General features: G+C 33.5%; 2 protein-coding genes across 4 annotated transcripts in view; one reads left to right on the top strand and one right to left on the bottom strand.

The window, feature by feature from the left end:
* Ssl1 (general transcription factor IIH subunit 2 Ssl1) overlaps positions 1 to 16,055 on the top strand; it is a 35,731-nt gene extending 19,676 nt beyond the window's left edge. Inside the window, exons 2-15 of one of the 2 annotated variants that reach the window (XM_067283635.1) lie at positions 5,523 to 5,636; positions 9,403 to 9,514; positions 9,590 to 9,676; positions 10,162 to 10,267; positions 10,345 to 10,450; positions 10,560 to 10,650; positions 12,052 to 12,139; positions 12,207 to 12,283; positions 12,356 to 12,386; positions 12,458 to 12,509; positions 12,581 to 12,687; positions 12,752 to 12,860; positions 15,302 to 15,341; positions 15,422 to 16,055. In XM_067283635.1, the coding sequence (XP_067139736.1) occupies positions 5,578 to 5,636; positions 9,403 to 9,514; positions 9,590 to 9,676; positions 10,162 to 10,267; positions 10,345 to 10,450; positions 10,560 to 10,650; positions 12,052 to 12,139; positions 12,207 to 12,283; positions 12,356 to 12,386; positions 12,458 to 12,509; positions 12,581 to 12,687; positions 12,752 to 12,860; positions 15,302 to 15,341; positions 15,422 to 15,541 (1,185 nt within the window). In that variant the 5' untranslated portion in view covers positions 5,523 to 5,577 and the 3' untranslated portion in view covers positions 15,542 to 16,055. Of the gene's footprint in view, positions 1 to 5,510; positions 5,637 to 9,402; positions 9,515 to 9,589; positions 9,677 to 10,161; positions 10,268 to 10,344; positions 10,451 to 10,559; positions 10,651 to 12,051; positions 12,140 to 12,206; positions 12,284 to 12,355; positions 12,387 to 12,457; positions 12,510 to 12,580; positions 12,688 to 12,751; positions 12,861 to 15,301; positions 15,342 to 15,421 lie in introns of those variants that run through there. The other variant, XM_067283642.1, reaches the window with a different exon arrangement.
* The window catches only part of Ssu72 (Ssu72 CTD phosphatase), a 204,141-nt gene that overhangs the window by 166,079 nt on the left and 21,528 nt on the right, over positions 1 to 16,534 (bottom strand). Inside the window, exons 4-6 of one of the 2 annotated variants that reach the window (XM_067283838.1) lie at positions 16,068 to 16,207; positions 15,881 to 15,999; positions 15,676 to 15,798 (exon numbers count right to left, since the gene is read on the bottom strand). In XM_067283838.1, the coding sequence (XP_067139939.1) occupies positions 15,697 to 15,798; positions 15,881 to 15,999; positions 16,068 to 16,207 (361 nt within the window). In that variant the 3' untranslated portion in view covers positions 15,676 to 15,696. Of the gene's footprint in view, positions 1 to 15,353; positions 15,799 to 15,880; positions 16,000 to 16,067; positions 16,208 to 16,534 lie in introns of those variants that run through there. The other variant, XM_067283829.1, reaches the window with a different exon arrangement.

The raw sequence follows: 16,534 nt of genomic DNA, 5'->3' as shown, positions 1-16,534 counted from the left end.
TTTATTACGACTCCTAATCCTATAAAAAATAAATAAATATATATATGTATAAAAAAAGAAACAGGCTTAATTTAATTTTGTTCGTTACTCATTTTAGTTACGCCCAGATAACTTATCTTGGTGGTAAATTATCCAAAAGCGTAACTAATATCTTAATCCCATCTGAACAGGGGGACAGGAAACTGACGATTAGTGAATGACCTCAAACTTTTTATCCATTTTAAATTTATATATATATATATACACACAAACACAGTATATTTGCGAGTTTGTAAATTAAACCTGTGTGTTATTTCGGTCACACAAGATCCGACCCCCCACGTTCTACAAAATCTCCTGCTAAGCTTACAGGAAACCAAGATATCTCTCCTACAGTTCTTGCTCTGTCTGTAATGAAATTTAGGAACTTATAGTAACATTTACAGACCTCTTAAGATCAAACTCCAAGCTCGATTCACGTATATAAACAGGATACCAACCTGGTCAGTGAGGCTTGGGGCTATTGGCAAAAACTTGACTTTTATCGCATTTTCTGTGTGGTAAGACTCGCTAGATTGCTTGCTATTCAGATAGTGATATCAGAATAGCAAGCAATCTAGCTTTTATCTATGCCTTAGGGCCTTCTAGTTCTATACAAATCTAAAATAAAAGTCATTAAATGTACGTTTTCACATTGTTTTGCATGTTGTCGAATTCCACGTTAAAGCCCTTTGCACGAGAGACCATCTTGAAATTTTGTTTTGATCGATTTTTCTCGTTAATGGGCCATTGTTTTCCTATGAAAAAAAATTATGTCAGCTTACCGAAACGGTAAAAATTCTTTACGAAAACCGACTTTTTCTTCTAGATCTAGGGCTAGATAATACGTCGATTAAAGAGGTACTAGGCTTTATGTTAATTCGATTTCCTTTTATCCTAGTTTTTTTTTGCATTAAAAATTATGGATATTTTCTGTTATTTATAGATTAAGTAGCCTATAAAATGTATTTTAAATAAGGTTTTAATTAGAGAAAAAGCTCAATATAAGTTAAAAAAAAGAAGTCAAAAGCACGCACCGTACACCATCTCCATATTGGTTCGAATTCGCCACGATGGATTTATTATAAACATTGCGGTATTATCAAACTTGCGTGTTTGAAAGAGGAATGATATTAAAATGTATATTGGATAACCGGAACAAATTTATTTAAATTAAATTCAAACTCCGAGGATGAAGTAAATATGGACGCGATTAGACGCCATACTTATAAACTGATACGCGCAACTGGATGCGAACGGGAGAGAAAAATGTCGATAACTTCCGTTTCCGGTATTATATTGTTCTAAAAGTGAGCATATCTCATTGCGGGATTATGAAAAATTTATGATAACGTAACTGTTTTTTTATGATAAGCCGTTTTTAAGTTATGACGAATAAAACAGATGGTTATAAATACGTAACCTGTGCACGTAGGCATCCAGATATCACCCCAGAAATAGTTAAAAACGTATTTAGAGCACACCCGATACTTGTGTGGACTTATATCACTTAAAAATCTGCGAACAATATGCATAAAGACAATGCATTCTCATTATACAATGGAATGTCAGTTGCAACATTGAACCATGATACAATAAATTCGAGACTTGCTTAAATTATCGCTATTTATTACGTAAAAATTCATTTAAATAATTTTTTTTTTGTTATTTTTAAATTACAACATAAATTTTTATTCAAACTGAGCAATGGATATTGCAATTAGTGTTTTACCAAGGTCAATAAAGAACCCAGAATCATTAACATTCAAGTTGGCAATTCTTCAGAATAATTATAATAAATATTATTGTTGTTATAATAAGAATCAATAAATAATCTGTGAGATCTTTTCATTCTTAAACGTAAATTTATTAAAATAATTTTAAATATTAAACAATTGACAATGATCCATTCCTAGAAGTGCAGTTGGAGTGTCTAGTTCTATTTTATTAAGTGCATTCAGTTTAATTAGGAAAAAAAATATTTTAAGGATATTTTTAATAAATTTAATGTAAAATAAGGACAATAAATTAGCTTTTTTATTTACAGGAAAATCCTTTTTATTTTAATTAGAAAAATTTTATTATGTTACTTGGCCTTAGGTATTTTTGTATTGTGCATAAAAAGTCATTAGTGTATATTAAACATATAAATTATGATTTTTAAAATAAGTTTAATTCTGTATAAACGTTTAAAGTTTTTTTTTATACTCCATAAAATCATAAAAATGCCGATTAATATAATAAACTTTTAATTTTATTGCCGGCATTTAAGCGATGGGAGTTTTTTTTTATGATTTATGTGAATTTTTTTTTGCGTTCTCGAAATAAAATAATATTTTTGTATTGAACTATTTAATAGCTTACGCTCTAGTTTATTTTTTAAAAATAGAATTTTTATTTCTAACGGTCGGGATTAAGAATTATAAGTTAACCAATTAGCATTAACTTTACTTTTATTACGTGACTCTTATTAGTTAACTTCTAATTCTAACTCTTAATCCTTGGTTATGATTGGTCGCAAGTGTATTAATTCAAAGTAACGTTTCGCTTTTCTTCTCAGACACTCCTTGGTATTATTTCCTGCTTAAATAAGATCAATTCCATAAAATCTTGCAAGGTTTCCTGAAATTTGCATTCGGATTTATATGTATATATGCAGAGATTCTGTGTTACGCTGTTACATGCAGAAAAAAATCGTCATATTCTGCATAAATTCGAGAAGTTACAGCGTAACTAAGATTGTTAAATGTCATCTAGGTTACTAAAAACTATGGCAAAGGAATGACCCCATGGAAATTTTCATTTAAAAGAATATTCGCACATAAACTTGTTCCAGAGTTTTAAATTAATCACAGGAGGATCCTATTGAATATACCACACGAGAGTATACACGCGCTGCAAATAAAGACAGGAAGGCACAACTCAAGCATCATAATAAAGTCCATAAAATGCCGACTTCATTATTACCAATGATTCATTATAAACGCCCCAAAACTTGAATAATTGAATAATAATTAAAAAAAAAAAACAGACAGAAGAGCACACAGAAACATTACTGTATTTCTTAAAGAAAGGGGGACAACTTGAAACTCTGTGAATTACGTAAGCAATATGAAGGCACAGATGCAAATATGGCAAAAAACAGTATAGACGAGTCTTCTTTAAATAGAAAGAGGCCCCTTTAAATAGTACAGACGCGCGTAAGTTGGTTGGAGGGGAAAAAAACAGAAGGGCACAGACCCAAACTCTGCAACTCTTGGTAGGGGGCCCCCAGACTAACCAGAATTACGAGATGGGTCTTAGGAGCATGGAAATGGAAGTACGTCAAGAGTACCCACTAGGGGTCGCCAAGTTAAAAAGCGGTATTCGTTTGTCGTCAGTCTGTTAGCCCTGGGCATCAGACTTTATGTCGGGCGACAAAAATTACACTTCTTTGTTACCCGCAGAGAAGTAGGAATTTGCAGTTTGGCTTATTTTTAACCCAAAAGCCCGGAGCGGACAGGTAATCAAGCTTTAACAAAGAGATGGTCTCCTCCATTGGAAACAAATCAACAGTAAAAACTCGGCTCCTTTATCTGTTAACAAAAGCTCATTTTTCTCTCCAGATATAACTTTTGTTTACTTCTTTACCCCTTGAAGTGGGGACGTAAGGGATAGACAGTTCTTTAAAAATATACAGTTCTATCTTATGGTTCCTCGAAACTTTCTCACTTTTTACTAGTAAAAAAAAAAAAAAAATTAAAAACACTGAAAAATGAACACCACTTTAATTAAATTCTCCCCTTTAAAAGATGGGCCATTAAACAAATTTAAAAGAAATATTTAAAAATTTACAGTGTCGCCATCTGTTATCAGAAATGCAAAATATAAAAAGTTTCGTACGAAAAAATGCCTTGTCGTTATAAAATTTTACCCAGTTTACGTACAAAACTTACTTTTCACTCTTATATTTAAGATCTACGCTTTACAAAGAATATAATTTAAGACAAGAGTGCGTATTTTGAAATTTTTATCAGTTCTTTTTTCCTCGAGTTCCTTCAAAAAGAAAGAAGAAGGAAAGAAAAGAAAAAAAGAAAAGAAAAAAAAAAAAAAGGTAAAAGTAGAATAAAGAATGTCAAACTCGTTTATCCAGCCGTCTTTATGTGAGATTCTACGACATATATCACGTGCACATACATCACAGACCACCAAATCCCAGCGTGAGTCAGCGCCAGGTGGTTCTACCACGTGCTGGTGTGGTTCACACTAGTAACGAGATAGCAGGTACTCTATCTACATTCAACTGTTAAGATAAGTCCCTCTATAAGCATTGTTCGTATGTAAACAACAATACGTTCTTCTTTCACGTATAAATTTGTTTTTTCGTTCCTTACAATTGTTTATTTCTACATATTTTACAAAGAAAAAATATCTCGGTATATAATTTTGCTGAGAGATAAATACAAGAAGAAAAATAAGGAAAAAGAATTACACATACGATAAAACCTGCGTAAACCGGAATGGCCGGAAACCTGCCTAAACGGGAAGAATTCTTCGGAACGCAGCGATTTTCTGTGTTAAAAGAATTCCGTCCGTTTTATACAGGTTTTATGTATTATATAATCTTTACTTATTCTTATATTCCTGTGTTTTATAATTTTTACCTTTTTATATATGTTTACATGCAGTCCATAAATAATAAAACCTGCGTAAACCGGAATCGTACGATATCGAATTGTTTTTTTCCGTTTTGGCAGGTTTCCGTATTAAACGGGTTCGACACACAATGAAAATTTGTATAAATAAAACATTTTCACTTAAATAGATAAATCATTTTGACATTATCCTCAAAAGATGGCGCCATTTGTATACATATAAACAGTGGCGAAATCATGACGAATCTATAAATAATGGAGAAATTTTAATAGAACGAGAAGCATGTTCATTATATAAAGGAGAATTTAAGTGAAGATAAGGAAGAAATATTTTTAAAATGGTGATAAGGCATTACGTGTAGAGAATAAAAATTCTTTAATTAATTATTAGATGTAATTCCGATAAAGATGGCGTGATTTATTAAGCCGATAATCGCTTTTAAAAAAAGTCGTGATTCGAATTTTAATACATTTAATTAACGGAATTTATTTATAGGATATTTTTTAAAATGTCCGTAATCGTATAAATTTATTTAATATATTCCTTTTAAATAAAATAAAAAATAAAAATAATTCTATTAATCGTAATTATAATTTAATATTATTCTCAAGAGATGGCGCCATTAACTTTTTAAAACCTATTTCCGTCTCTTTTATAAATAGCGCCATCTTTCGATGATGTGTTGAATGTATTCGTTATGAATTTATATATATATTAATTTTAAAACAATAAGAAGATTAAAATAATAATAATTATTATTATCATTCAATGAATTCTGATAATGATGAATATGATTATAATTTAAAATAAAGTGATTTATTTAACTTTTTCCTTTTGTTTTAGTTTTTTTTTATATCGCTTTGAAAAAGTAGGTGGCGCTATTGTCATTTAGCGAAACTCGTGGTCTTTGACTGTAAACAAAAAATGGCAGAAGAAGAGGATCCTAAAGGTTATAGATGGGAAACTGAATACGAAAAGACTTGGTAAGTTAATTTTATTAATTATATATGATACTTAAAGGTGTTAATTAGCGTTTAATGTGTGAATTCATCCAATATCACTGAAATTCTGAATATTCACATTCATTCTGACTTTTGTTTATATTACTTGTTAATATTATGATATAATAATACATTTATTCTTTCTTCATACAGGATTACACTTCTTTAACACAGAATTTCTATTCTAGAATAATTATATTTTAACATAGGATACATTTGAAGGTAACTACTCTTACCAGAATAAAGTGTAAATATATGACACACATTCTTCTGGATACAATGGTACAATTACATTCTTGGTACAACTAACCTCTGAATGAGACGGTTGGGACTTTATTGGAGATATACACCACACCCATAAGTGCAAAAAAAGTCGAAGGAACCGTACCTATATGTGTGACCCTTGGCCAGATACAGTCTCCAAAATCGGTCTACTTCCGGGTCACATCGCTCCGCTATGACTGTTGTGTATAGCCTATTTGTGAGTAGCATACTCAACTGTTAGTAGAATGCTTGATGTTATATAGTTTAGAAGAGTTTGCCCCTATATGGGCACTGAAGTGCAAATGAAAACAAGCACCGAAGCACATGATTAAATGAGGAGTGTCAGTTGTGGTGAGTCTTAACCGATGTGGTGCATGCAGAATGGGCAGTAGTAATGGTAAAAACTGACCTTTAAAGAGACGAATATCTCGTAAAGGGTCCCGTGTACGAGAAAAAAAGTCATACATGGTTCCGTTGACTTTTTTGCTCGTACAGGGGTGGTCTATAACTCTGGGAGTGGCAAATCCCTCAGAGTTCACATCTTACTGAACAGTTACTTAACTTGGCTACAAATGCAGCTCTGAATTAAGAGGTTGAGATTATGTCAAGAGCTGTGGATCATGCATATATCAATAAAAAAGTCAAAGGAACAGATATTCTACGTGTGATCCTTTGCAAGATATAGCCACCCCGAAATCAATCTATTACGGACTTTTAAAAATGAAAAAATCCAAAACTATTTCTGAAAACAATGCAAAAAATTGATTGTTTTCCAATTTACTAGAGATGGCTAAAAACTCTTAAAATGTGAGAAACACCATTGTATTGACTACTTCACAGTGAAATTGGAATCATGCTGTTAACGACCAGGTAGGCTAATTTCTGGGGGTTATATCACATGAAGGGTCATACATAGACCATTGGTTCCTTTGACTTTTTTAGTCCTATGGGCATGGTCTACATCTCTGATAAGGTCACATCCACCTCATTTATAGCTTTATTTGTATTGGTCATTATATATACAATCATGCTTTATGTTGAGGACTGTCCATCCTGATAATTAGAAGTTACTTGCATGTTCTTCTTCGTTGGCTATGTAAATGTTAATTTTTCTCCATGTTTTTTCAGTTATTTCCATTTATTTTGATAATTAGAAATGAGTAAAGCAGTTTCTGACAGGATGTTGTGAGGAAGGATTGAAAAGTTTTTTCAGGGGCTGTCCATTAATTAATTATTTGTACAGTTTATGAGAGGGAGCCAGTTGCAAATTGTATGCAATAGGGAGGGGGTTCAGTATTGTCTATATAGTTATATTAATCACATATGAATTTCATTTTATAGGCCTTGTTACTATACATGTGAATAAAGTAACGTCACCAAACTTCTAGTGCTATTTCTTATAAGTTCTAAAGGATGTCCAAAAAGGTAGTACTTTCTGATTACATGAGTTTATTTAGTAAATCCTATAAAAGTTAGAGAAACTGGCTTTAAGCCATCTGATTCTACATTTCAAAAAGTTTTACTCATTCAGTCAGCTTTAATATGTGCACCTTTAGTCTCATATAATGCATCAAGATTATATTTCAGTTCCTTCCTAGTTCTTCCAAGAATGTCTGTATTAATAATGGCTATAGCATTGGTGAGTTTTTCAGTTTATCAATATCAGAAGCTGATAAGTGATGTCTTTGACATATCTCCACAGAAAGAAGTCTAAACGTGTCAAATCTGGGAACCTGGGTGGTCACAGAATGGGACCATCCTGGCCAATCCATTGCTGAGAAACACCATTCAGAAACCTATGAATACTTCAAGCCCAACGAGGAGGAACTCTGTTTTGTTGAAAGATTAAATTAAGGTGATCTTCTAACTGTGGTACCAGGTACATTTCCAACATGTCCTGGTTATAATTGGAATTGACTGTAGCCTCGATGGAAAAAATGATTTTACAATTACTCGGTTGTGAATAAGACAATACCAAACATTCACTTTCTGGGTAACACATTCCACTTCTGCTGTTACATACTGTTTTGCACTGTCCTGAATACAGATATTGTGCTTATTAACCTTGCCAAAAATATGAAATGCGGATTCTTATGAAAAAGCAATCCTCTTTGATAAATTCTCATTTCTGAATGATTTGGTGTATCAATTTCAAACGCCACATGCTTTGGTTTATTGTATGGCTCCATGTATGGCTTTACTCCATGGCTCGAAGTAGGTATGGAATAAAGGCATTTGTGGAAAACGTTGATTTCAGTAGCTGGAATTGCCAAGAGGATCTCCAAATTGATTTTCTTGGTGAACATACAAATGCTCTTTGAATTTGTTTCACGTTGGCCTCACTTGGTGACCACGTTGACCAAGTTCCATACAGCTTCTGGAAACGTTGCTATAAGCAAACTTTTGCAACCACCTGTAATGTCTCCTGTCATGCTGCTTTTATCTCATTTGATGATTCAAAACAACATCCCTGCAGTTATAATTTCATTAGAGGCAAGGGGTCAAGTGAATAGGTGGGATTTGGAAGCATGTTAGTAGCATTTCTGACAAAAAGAAACTCTATGAATATTATGAACCGGTGTGTAGGCACGTTGTTATGGAGAAGGTGTCATTGCCCACTTTGCCACACATCTGGACATTCTACGTCATTTGCACGAGTCTGTATGGCATAATTGGCCCAAGATGTAGCAAAGTGGACAACGGACAATGTAGAAATCAAATACTACAATAATTTCCTGCATGTAACTTGTGGGTTATCTGTGTTTTAAAAATAAACACACCAACACTAAAAATCCAGCATTATAAGCACTTTAACTCCCGTATTCACCAACATGAGTTAGAGTTAAAAATTAACCAATGAGCATTCATGTACTAAAAGTAAAGGAAACTGTGATTGGTTAACTCTAGATTTAATCCTAACTCTAACTTGTGTTGGTGAATACAGGAGTAAGACAGTCAAAAACGTTTGTTTATCTATTAAACAATCATTACCAGGTTTTAACCTTCAAAAACACCTACCATCTATTCCCATCAAAGGTAACAGATTCCTTAAAAAAGTGGGAATACATGGCTGCGACTACTTGCTCCCTTGACATCTGGTATTTGAGGAACTTACTTTCTCCTCAAGAAAGGAACTACCCACCACCATCCTAGTGGCATTTGCCATGGAGAAAGACATTTGATTGACCTAAACAAAGCTGTCGTCTTACATCCGACATGGAAGTTTGCCAATCTCAAACACGTTGAAAAATAGAAAATATATAAGGCAGCCAGTGGACCTAAGGACATAGAAACATTTCCCTACCCTAAAGTCTTTTTACAAAGTGTGGTTATATGCAGGAATTACAGTAATCAGAGTTTAGTTGAGCCGAGAAATTTAAATTACATACCCCTCATTCTTCACACTGCATTCATGGGTTGATAATGTATGCATTTATAATCTTAAAAATAATCATCATATCACGTTTTTCAATGTAATTTTCAGGGAGGCAATTCGTGAAAATGAAGAAGGTCTCCTTCAGCCCAGCGTGGAAGAATACCTGCACCACACGAAACGTCGGAGGCTCCTCGAGAAGAAAAATGTCCGACTGGGGATGGTAAGAGATTTACCACACATGCCAGGATTTTCTCGAAAATTATAATATATTTACAAATATTTTGGTTTGTTCTAGATGAGACATCTGTATATTGTGATCGACATGTCAGAAAATATGTCCGAACAGGATCTAAAACCTACGAGGCAACTGTGTACATTAAAAGTATTATATGATTAGTTACAAAATTTGAAATTTAAATATATACTGAGTGCATAGTAATGTTCTTATACACTGATTTAACTGACGAATGCAGCTAGTTACAGTTACAAACATTATAGTTATAATAGTGAAACGACTACGTTCTACGAGAAGAGACCATTTGCGGCATCCCTAGCCGTAAAATTTGGAAGTTAGTGCTCCTATCTTAAAAACGATGGACATATGAAAAAATCAATCACAAAGTTGTAAGACGTGACCGATTTACTACAAAAGGACACATGCACACATAAAAAGTATGAAATGCTAATGTGCGTGTGTATTTCTTACGTTTTCATTTACGATTGTATTTTTCATTTTTGTACGTCTTCGTGCTGCATTCGTTACTGCGTGTCGTATGTCGTGCATTACTCGTATATCGGTGTAAAAGGATTTTATCTTGCACCCTGTATATGTATTTGATTAAAATTTAATATATGACGATTTTACAGATTTTGGAAGGATTTGTAGAAGAATATTTTGATCAGAATCCAATTAGCCAGTTAGGCTTTATCATTACTAAAAATAAGAGAGCCGACAAAATATCCGAATTATCGGGTAAGAGTCAATCGTTACTACATTTAATCGTGTAAAAATTTATATTTATATAAAATTTAAATATTGTTTATCTGTAGGAAATCCCAAGCAGCATATTAATGTGTTAAAAAATGCTTCGGAAATGGTGTGCGCGGGAGAGCCATCGATTCAGAATGCTTTAGAGTTAGCGTCCAAAACGTTAAGGTTCGTAACTTCATCGATTACACGGTCGAAAATATTTTAATTGTTAAGTTTATTGAATATTTAAAAGTGACAAATGTACAAAACTAACACTATGTGGATTTGAATACAGAAACATGCCGGGACACACCAGCCGAGAGGTTTTGATAATAATGGGAAGTCTGACGACTTGCGATCCGGGCAATATTTATACTACAATAGAGGTAAGATAATTTTTAATTTTGAAAAAAGTATTACTTATGAACCAAATAAACATATTTATCATCGCAGTGGGTGTGGGCCCTTGTGATAAGGGCCCCGAAAGCTGCCATTTTGTATCTCGTTCGAACAATTGGGAGCAGTAGAGGGTGGAAAGTTGGTTTTACATGTGTGCCGATGCATACACCTCCATTTTTAAGCATGATGACTAGGTCTTGAAAGTATGCCATGTTATGTAATGTTATGTTGGAACCTGTATTTCCATGCTCTTTTGCATTTGCAGTAACTTTTTTTCTTTAATTCTCCATCTTAAATGGCTCAAAGGCATTTTAAATGTTAAAATATAGCTGGTAAAGAGCCTTTAATTTACACTGAAAACATCATCGTTGCATAATGCACCACGTGCGAATTGTCTTGGATTGTAAGTGTAAGAAACTGCCATTTTAATGTCTTTCCCTCAATTTTTACTTAATTCTATTAACTCGTCACTGGAGATTTGGATTCAAGTTCAATTTTGAGCCTCAAAAATTTTTGGGGTGACTCGGTTCAGATACATTAGTGCCTGTTCCATAAAACCCAATCACCCATTGTGGGGACTGACCACAAACTCATAATGGGCACATTGTCATTTAACATTTGGGAGTGTCAAAACAATTAAAATATACATTTTCATTCAGAGATTTTTTGTGCGCTTTTGTGAAGAGAGAAAATTGATGAGTTACACCATGCTCATACCTTACACCAACAGATCAATGAAGTAACATTATTACTGGATTTGTGAAAATGTAGACTCCTAGTTATCTAGGATTAGATTTAATACTCTCAAAATCAATACAGTATGGCCAAAATAGGGGTAATTGCTTATTGTTTTGGGTGTAATAACGACCAGAAGTAATCATGCCGACCTCTGAATGAGGAGCTTGTTTTATTATGCGGAGACGATCACAGAACAGCGTGGGAATTCCAGAGCCTTCACGTCAAGCCCAATGGTTTGACGTGAAGGGTCCGGGTAGCAATATTCTAGTGAAATTTACGAAAACATTAAGTGTCCTGGGTGAAATAAACTCAGTTTGTTGTTTGGGGATTGACCAATTACTTCCAGTCATTATTGCATCCAAAACAGTAAGAACGGTGATTTACCCCCATTCGGCAAGTGACTTTTTAGCTGCACTTCAAACGAAGATAGCTGTTAAAACTACAATTATGTAAGATTTCGTATAGAAGCATTTGCCGTTAGCGGTTTTATTTACGCGGGCTTACAAATTTATGACAAGTCATCGAAAGCATTACTTATCTTTTTCATTTGAAGATTTGTTAAATATAAAGTGTAATTAAGAGCCTACTATATATCTAAAATTAAATTTTAAATGACGTTTTTGTATTTTAATAACTGTTTTTACTTTCAGACCATGAAAACGCATAACATTCGCTGTTCCGTTATCGGTTTGGCCGCAGAGCTACGAGTGTGTCGCGCACTTACCAATACGACAGCAGGTAAAAATGAGCAGAATACTAATAATTGTTGTCGAATAAATTTTTAAACTGCTCATTTTTAAAATAGGCAGTTATCACGTTATTTTGGACGAAAGTCACTTTAAAGAACTGGTCAATTTACACACTGTTCCGCCGCCTGCCGCAGTAAGTCTCTATTAGCGATGCCTTTTTTAAATCGCCGAAATTATCATTTTATGTAATCTTTGTACATTTCAGGGCAGTATGGAATCGTGCTTAATCAGGATGGGTAGTAATTTGTTAATTTACTACTATTAATTCTAAATATAAATTAAATTAACCGGAATATTTTTCTGTAAGGTTTTCCTCATCATCAGACTGAAGCAGAAGGAACACCGTCCATTTGTTTCTGGTATGAATTGACGATACTAAACAAATTTAAGTATCTCAAACACGCAAAGTCTCATCCTATACTTATTTCAGTCATCTAGACAGCAAAGATCCTAGTGAAGGATTTGGAAGTGCCGGTTATTACTGTCCCCAATGTCACGCCAAGTACTGCGAGTTACCGGTAGAATGCAAGGCTTGCGGTAAGTTAATTTTATGCTTTACGAGGATCCTTACTAGACGATAAACTTGTAACGTCGTTAACAGGATTAACCCTGGTTTCTGCTCCTCATCTGGCACGTTCTTATCATCATCTGTTCCCCCTGAATTGTTTTCAAGAGGTTGCATTAAGTGCGTTGACGGAAAAGGATTCGAGGTTAGTAGAGTTAAATGTTGGATTGTACATTGGCATAGTTTTTCGGGCAAGAATCCGGATGAACAGAATTAATTTAAAAAAGTATGGATGAATTAATTGTAAATCAAAAATAATTACTGCGTGTATAGTTTTTCGAGCATTTCATGATGAATTTCATCTGTAGTATGAAAAATTCTGCACAGGAGAACTTGTTTTACACTTATTATCGTAAATGATGACGACTCCGTTAGTTTAGGAGTCCGGAAAGTCGAAGTTGCCGTCGGCTGTTAATCCAGACAATAAAATAAATGTCATTTACTTTTAGAAAATAAGGCAGGGGAAATAACGTCAAAGGATTTATGAGGGATTTTGGATTTCCCTCAAATTGAAAATTTGGATCCTTTAATTCTAAAACCCAAGGATGACTTTTGCAGAAGGAATCTATTTAGAAATTAATTTTGGTCGTTGCAGCAAAGTAAAGAATTTATTTTTTGGGCACTGTTAATAGAGGTCCTCAAATAGAGGATATAAATACGACAATTGATATTTAACAGGAGCAAACCAGTATCTACATTTTATTAAATTTACAAACTATATAGAAAAACTCATATGTATCTTATCTTATCATTGTTTTGGATCAAATCATAAGAAAAAAATTCCAGCAATGAGTTGCATAACTTTCCTGGAAGAAACATTTTAAAATTGCATGTGGTGCCATCCGTCAAAATTTATAATTAACAAAATACCATATTTTTATTAAGAAAGCAAAAAGCTTAATTTTGGAGGTAGAATCAAGTTTTATAGAAAATTGTAAAAATCTTTATTAACTCTGACCACATTCTCCCAACCTTTAACCACTAAAACTTAATGGATCAACCCCCATAACAAACAGCACAGGAATTAAGCTTCAGTGGGTGAACAACATCTACACCTATACATTAATCATGAAACAACTCCCAAATGTTTGAGTAAAAATGCACATTTTTGAAAAGTCGGGAAAATGACATTGTGTTAGGCACTAATAATTGTTTTATATGTAATGAATAGAGCTTACTAATAGTCTTTTATAGTTTAAGCAATTGCATAAAAATTAGCAAAATGTTAACTTAAGATTGGCTTTAATAATGTGCAAGCGAGAGTTACCAGACTAACAACTTTTAAAAATTTGTAGCACTGCCTACAAAGGATTAATGCCATCCCAAAGGTATCTGCAGAGATAGCATAATGTGCGCTGTGAGTTATGGAATGTATGAGACACGTACGGCCAAACGCGCTTGTAGAAAAGTTATGGTGAAAAAACAATTGTTTTGCAGGTCGATTCTTTTTCCAAAAGCTTGCATCTTGTTTACAGAAGACGAAAATATCTGCAATTAGTTTAGATGATTGACGTTAGATGGCATATAATCGTTCACAGTCGATGATGGAAGAGCATTCGCTAAATAACAGAAGTTCCCGACGCACGTGCAATGTCATTTTACAATGTGAAGAAACATACAAGCAAAGAAGAAAAAAAGGTCGACAGGCAGGCGGTGCTGTGCATCACATGTCAGCATAAACAGAGTGACGTGGCGGAATGGCAGATGAGTTTGTGAGTGTGGGGTCTTTCGTTCTTCAAATAGCGTAAATTTATAACAAACGAATGCAAAAGTTGTAAATCTCTACAATGGAATTTTTTTAAAACACGAAGTATCGCAAATCCATTCCACCAATTATTGGAAGTTAAGTAGCTAATTTTGAAAAATTAATTACGGGCCATATGTTGGCCACCCCTGGATTAGACAGTTGTTTTTGTCATTGAAATATTAGCAATCTGCTCAGTTCTACGATTACTTCAATATACAAAGATAATTCTGATTATTGGAATAACACCAAATTATTTTGTGAAATTTTATCAGTAGTGGAACGAAGACAGAGTTTGGTGATTGACTCTCTTCTTGCATTTCGAACCAGAAAAGTTCGACATTTCTTACCATGGAAAATTATCCAGTTTCTTCTACAAGTTGCACTACCTGTCATTCCACATCCCTGCCATCAAGCTGGGAAGGGGGAAAAAAATTATTATACTGACTTTTAAAATGTACTTTCTTCAGAACAATTGATTGTATGAACAGAGTTTTGATTTAAAGTTTTGCAAAATGTCAATAGTAAATAGTGCAAACAAGCAGCAGACACTTGGGAGAACATTTTTCCTCGATGACAAAATACTTTCTAAATGAAGAATTGGTACAATAAAACAGTATCATTACATCACCATAAAAAAAAGTTGTAATCAAGCAAAATTGTTGCTGTTAATGGGATTTATTTGCATGAACAAGTTAATAAACTAGTACAATTGCATAGAATGCTATGGAGTTTTGCTTATTTATTCTAAACACTATTTAGATCACTCCATTCATTACTTATTGGATCCCAAAAAAAAATGAATTAATTGTTTTACTAATTCAGGAAATTTTTTCCCCTAGGAACTGCTTCGCTTGTTTAGCAGAATTTAAAGAACAGTTGGTAAGAAAATCATTTATTTGATATTTTAAGAATTCTGATTTGAATTTTATTCATAGCACCAAGACATTACTTCTTTACAGGTCTACAGATGCGAGAATTGTCGCCAATTATTCTGTCTGGAGTGCGATCTGTTCGTTCACGATACCCTCCACACTTGTCCCGGATGTGCAAACAATAAACTGACAAATATGCAAACATAAATTATTAAAATTTCTACAGAAAAAAATTTTTCCTTGTTGCTTTTAATTATAAAACCATGAATGTAACCTGGGCGTACAGGATAAATGAAACTATTTTCTTAAATGCTCGTTTGGCATTGTGGTCGCGACGGGACGTAAATCAATATAAAAAAACTTCAATAGAATTGTATACTATGTAGAATGTTTCTTTGAGCTTTAGCTTCAAAGTCCTGGAGCAACTCGTCAATGTCATTATCTAAGTCTTCTGAGTCAGACATCTGAAAGGATGATGAGATGAAAAGGTTAAAAAATTGATCTCATCAATAGTAAAAAAAAAAAAAAAGACAACAAATCACTTACCATTTGGGTCATTTGACATATAAGAAATGCTCCTATAGTTGCTTCTTCATGATTATCCTGAATATCTATATTAATTATGTGAACGGGCGTGTTTTCTATTGGTGTTCTAGAAGCGAGTTCTGGAATAAAATAATATATTAATTTTTATTTTTAAATAAAGATACCAAATAGCCAATGTAATATTTACCTTCTACCACTTGGTCGTACACTCTCTCTTCTACGGTAAAAATCACGTCAAATTTCTCGTAGCAAGTCTGGAAGCGCTCGGGATGGGATTTGATGCGTCGATTTCTGTCGAGCATATGGAGAATGCCATTCTGGGTATATCTTTTTGATAAATTAAAGATGTCTAAATAAATTTTATTGTTATTACACAGGATTGTTGGCTAAACATTTGTCTTACTTCATGTATGAAGCTTATAAGCTATTTCTAAATTGCTGTGTAACACGATGATATCATTTCTATATTGTAATTACAATAAATGTAGAAATGTAAAGATTGACAATAGATATGTCAATAATAACCAGCAGTTAAGAGAAACAAATCCTGTACTTGAGAAGACAAAGAACTGACATCACAATCCACTCTATAAACAGCAGTAGAGGGAGTCCTCGAGAATTTGGAAAATCCAGAGGTGCTGATACAGCTGGTCA

Source organism: Centruroides vittatus, unplaced genomic scaffold (genome assembly GCF_030686945.1).
Source record: "Centruroides vittatus isolate TY-2023 unplaced genomic scaffold, ASM3068694v2 contig_1213, whole genome shotgun sequence".
NCBI classification, from domain to species: Eukaryota; Metazoa; Arthropoda; class Arachnida; order Scorpiones; family Buthidae; genus Centruroides; species Centruroides vittatus.
Note: the sequence above shows the minus strand (reverse complement) of the source record. Positions and strands in the feature narration are given on the sequence as shown.